We start from the raw sequence: 4393 nt of genomic DNA, 5'->3' as shown, positions 1-4393 counted from the left end.
AAGTTTACCTTCACTTTAAGGAGTTATTAGTGTAGGGGTTAACAGCGATGGGGGTTATGGCAGTTTAGGGTTAATATAGTAGTGGGAAATTTTGCGAAGTTAACGCACGAGAGCGATCCACTCATAGTCTAACCCACAATGTTTTATTAAGGGAAATAAAGAAACATTGCCATCTACATTCATTATTTTACTTACTTTTGAAGTATCATACCTATAAACAATGTGCTTGTTCCACTGCCTTCCAAAGAGGCTGGAGTGAGTACATTAAACAGTAAATAAATGTACACGCTACATTCTATAAAGTAATCTACATTCTATAAAGTACACCACATTGTATAAAATAATCTACATTCTATAAAGTACACCACATTGTATAAAATACTCTACATTCTATAAAGTGCACTACATTCAATAAAGTACTCTACATTCTTTAAAGTACACTACTTTCTATAAAGTACTCTACATTATATAAAGTACACTAGATTCTATAACCCCTTAACGTCAAGCGTCGTACAGGGTACGACGCTGGTCATCTAGTGCTTAAGGACCAGCGTCGTACCCTGTACGACGCTGTTGTTTTCTGCAGTTACCTTCCGTTTAAAAGTTACGGCGTCGGGTGCACGCTTTTTCCGCATGCCTTAGGAGTGAGGCAATGCGGAAATCATGTAATGGAGAACACCCCAGTCTAACGATCGCAGGGACAGGGTGTCCCTGTGATCAAATGCCTCTAAATGATCAGTATAAGGGGTGCCTCCATAGCATGGGATACATGCTACGATCAGCGTGTATCTCATGCAGCTACTGTTTTAAAAAAATTTTTGTAGTGCTGCAGCATTATTTTAACGCATTTACTGCCCTTTATTTGCCCATGATTGCTTCTTATTTGCCCCTGATTGCCCCTTATTTGCCCCTGATTGTCCAATATTTGCCCCTGATTGCCTATTGTTTGTCCCTAATATCCCCTGATGACCCCTGATGGCCCCTGATGGCTCATGATACCCCCTGATTGCCCCAGATTACCCCAGATTGCCCCCAGATTACCCTTATTGCCCCTTATTGCCCCTGATTGCTCCTGATTGTCCCTGATTGTCCCTGATTGCTCCTGATTGCTCCTGATAGCCCATGATTGCCCATGATTGCCCCTAATAGCCTCTGATACCCCCTGATACCCCCTGATTACCCCCTTATTTCCCCTGGTTGCCCTTGATTGCCCCTGATAGCCCCTGATTGCCCCTGATACCCTCTGATTGCCCCTGATACCCTCTGATTGCCCCTGATAACCCTGATTGCCCCTGATAACCCCTGATTGCCCCTGATACCCCCCTGATTGCCCCTGATACCCCTGATTGCCCAAATAAATATCTGTCCTATATGTGTAAATTTCCTAAATGTGAGGCTATTCAGTAACAGATTAGTAGCAGCCATCTATGACTGTTACTAAGTATACTGTAACTGCCAATCACAGTGACTGTATACTACAGACCTGCCTGGATACAATCAGCTTGCAAAGCATGCTGGTATCAGGCTACTGGGCTGTCACCAGTGATGTCTAATCTAGTCCCCCCCCATAGTCATGTGATCACTTTGACAGCCAGTCAAAATGATCATATGTCATAAATGACAAGCCATTGTTTTGTAAACAATGGCATGTCTTGCCCTCCTCACCTCTCTCTGCACTCTGCAGTCTGGTTTTCTGAGAGAGAGAGAGACGTGTGACCTGTTGCTCCCAGTCAAAGCTATTATTAGTTAAAAGCCTTATTTTTGGAAAAAAAACTATATATATCTTGATCTTTGTATTATTTGCAGCTTAGTCTGTATTTGTGAGTTTATAATTTGCAGCCTACTCTGCAGTTCATTCCAAATTTTATTTCTGCCCTTTCCATATTTTTATTTTGTACTTTTTAGGGGCATTTGGGTTATTATTTGAAGTTGTTTTGGAAGTTTTAAGTTGGTTGGGGAAAAAAGTAAAAAAAAAAAAGAAAAAAAAAGTTAAAAGATTTTTTTTTAATCTAGTAGCCTTTTAGGTTTACCTTTTTGTTATCCTCTCCCATTTCTTTCTTTTATTTGCACTTTTGTTTAGATTTTGTTTATTTGGGTTAGGGGGGAATTAAAAAAAAAATAAAAAAAAAATATATATATATATATATATTTATATATAATTGTTAAGTTTTAGTTAAAAGGGACAGTTAACCCTGTGTTACTTGTTACTACAATGAAGCGGATGTACTCAACTGATGAGGCCTATGCCATCCTGGCATCTGACTCAGATATCACTAACACTGCGTCAGATTTTGATCCAGACCAGTACAGTGACACAGACAGTGTCATTTCAGATAATGTCACAGATAATGTCACTGAGGCTCCTGAATCTGTCCCTAGGAGTCCGCCCCCTAAAAGACCAGCTACTGCTCCTGAAAGCACCAGTGATGGTGCAACCTGGGTACCCCCGAATGCCACATACCCAGAAATCCCCCCTTTTAGTGCCGACCCTGGTGTAAGTTTGGATGTGGCAAATTTTACACCCATTCAGTATTTAAACATATTTTTGGGGGACGATATTATGCAAGTAATAGCCACCCATACAAATTTATATGCTGCCCAATACCTTGCTTCACATCCCAGAAGTTATATTGCTAAATCTAATCGCTGGTACCCCACAGATACTACAGAATTAAAAAAATTCTGGGCCCTAACCCTATGTATGGGTATTATTAAAAAACCCACTCTACGTTCCTACTGGAGCAAAGATCCAGTTTTAGAGACCCCCATATTCTCACATTCAATGAAAAGAGTACGGTATGAAATGCTGTTGCTCTTTCTGCATTTTAGTGACAACAGTATTTGCCCACCTAAAGATCACCCCAGCTATGATAGATTGTATAAAATTCGCCCCCTTATTACACATTTGCAGACAAAGTTTGCTGAGGCATACACACCACAAAAAAATATAGCAATAGATGAGTCCCTAATGAAATTTAAGGGGAGGCTGGGGTTTAAGCAGTACATCCCATCAAAAAAATCAAGATATGGCATAAAGTTTTATAAACTTTGCGAGAGTGGAAGTGGGTATACCTGGGCCTTTCGGGTATATGAGGGTAAGTACAGCCACCTTGACCCTCCTGGTTGCCCAGACTTTCTGGGAACCAGTGCCAAAATAGTCTGGGAACTACTTATCCCTCTTTTAGGCAAAGGGTACCATTTATATTTGGATAATTTTTATACTAGTGTTCCTTTGTTTCGCATTCTTTACTGTTTAGATACCGTGGCCTGTGGGACAATACGCAAAAATCGAAAGGGGTTCCCAAAAGAATTGTCCGATAAGCGTTTAACAAGGGGGGCAACATCAGCTTTGCGCCAGGAGGAGCTGCTGGCGGTAAAATTTAGGGATAAAAAGGATGTGCTCATGATTACAACAATCCATGACGAGAGCACTATCCCTGTCACTGTCCGTGGTAAAGCTGAGATGCTAAGAAAACCAGTGTGCATTAAGGCATATAACAAACATATGGGGGGTGTTGATCTTTCTGATCAATTACTGCAGCCATATCTTGCTATAAGGAAGACCAGGGCATGGTATAAAAAGGTTGCAATTTATATGATGCACATTGCAACCTACAATTCATATATTTTGTTTAGAAAAAGCAGCCCTGGAAAGATACCTAGCTTCCTCCAGTATCAGCTCAATATAATAAAAGGGATTTTGCCTCATCAAGCACCCGCTACTGTAAGGACTACTGTAAGGACTGAACATTTTATTTTTAAAATCCCCCCAACTCCAAAAAAGGCAAAGCCCCAAAGGCGCTGCAGAGTGTGCTCGCGTAAGGGTAAAAGGACAGACACAATCTATCACTGTCCTGACTGCCCTGCACAGCCTGCACTTTGCCTTGGCACCTGTTTCAAAGAATTCCATTTGGCTGCCAATCTTTAAAGTGCTAGAACCTCATAATTATTTTTAATTTTTATTTTATCTCATGTATGTATAAAGCACATTTTAGTATATACAGGCTTATTTCCCCAAAATCTCCCAGTAGTTTAATTTCACCCTATATTTGCCCAAAAAACAGATCAAGGTGTACAATGGGGGTATTGCTATGCTCAGTGGGGGTATATCATGATAGTCCTGATTTGAGTCCGGGGCTTCAGAAAAACTCCAAATGAGAACTGGGCTCAGTAATTACATCTGGCAAAATGACACATCAACAATGTAAAAAATTGTCAGCACTTACATGTCACCCTATAAGTGCCCACAAACCATCTCAAGGTATACATTGGGGGTACCGTTGTACTCGGAAGGAGTTGAAAAATGCAAATATATGATTTTTATGGCAATCGGACACGTCACATTTGTAAAATTCACAATGAAATTGTGATTTGTCCGAAAAAAACACAAGAA

The 4393-nt window shown here is 40.5% G+C and overlaps 1 protein-coding gene across 1 annotated transcript; it reads left to right on the top strand.

Annotated features, from left to right (window-relative positions):
• Positions 1-2212: 2212 nt before the first annotated feature.
• On the top strand, positions 2213-3928 carry LOC128663354 (piggyBac transposable element-derived protein 4-like). The gene has a single exon (XM_053717655.1). It carries the CDS (start codon positions 2213-2215, stop codon positions 3926-3928), a length of 1716 nt encoding a protein of 571 aa, XP_053573630.1.
• The last annotated feature ends 465 nt before the right edge of the window (positions 3929-4393 follow it).

Source organism: Bombina bombina, chromosome 1 (genome assembly GCF_027579735.1).
Source record: "Bombina bombina isolate aBomBom1 chromosome 1, aBomBom1.pri, whole genome shotgun sequence".
NCBI classification, from domain to species: Eukaryota; Metazoa; Chordata; class Amphibia; order Anura; family Bombinatoridae; genus Bombina; species Bombina bombina.
Note: the sequence above shows the minus strand (reverse complement) of the source record. Positions and strands in the feature narration are given on the sequence as shown.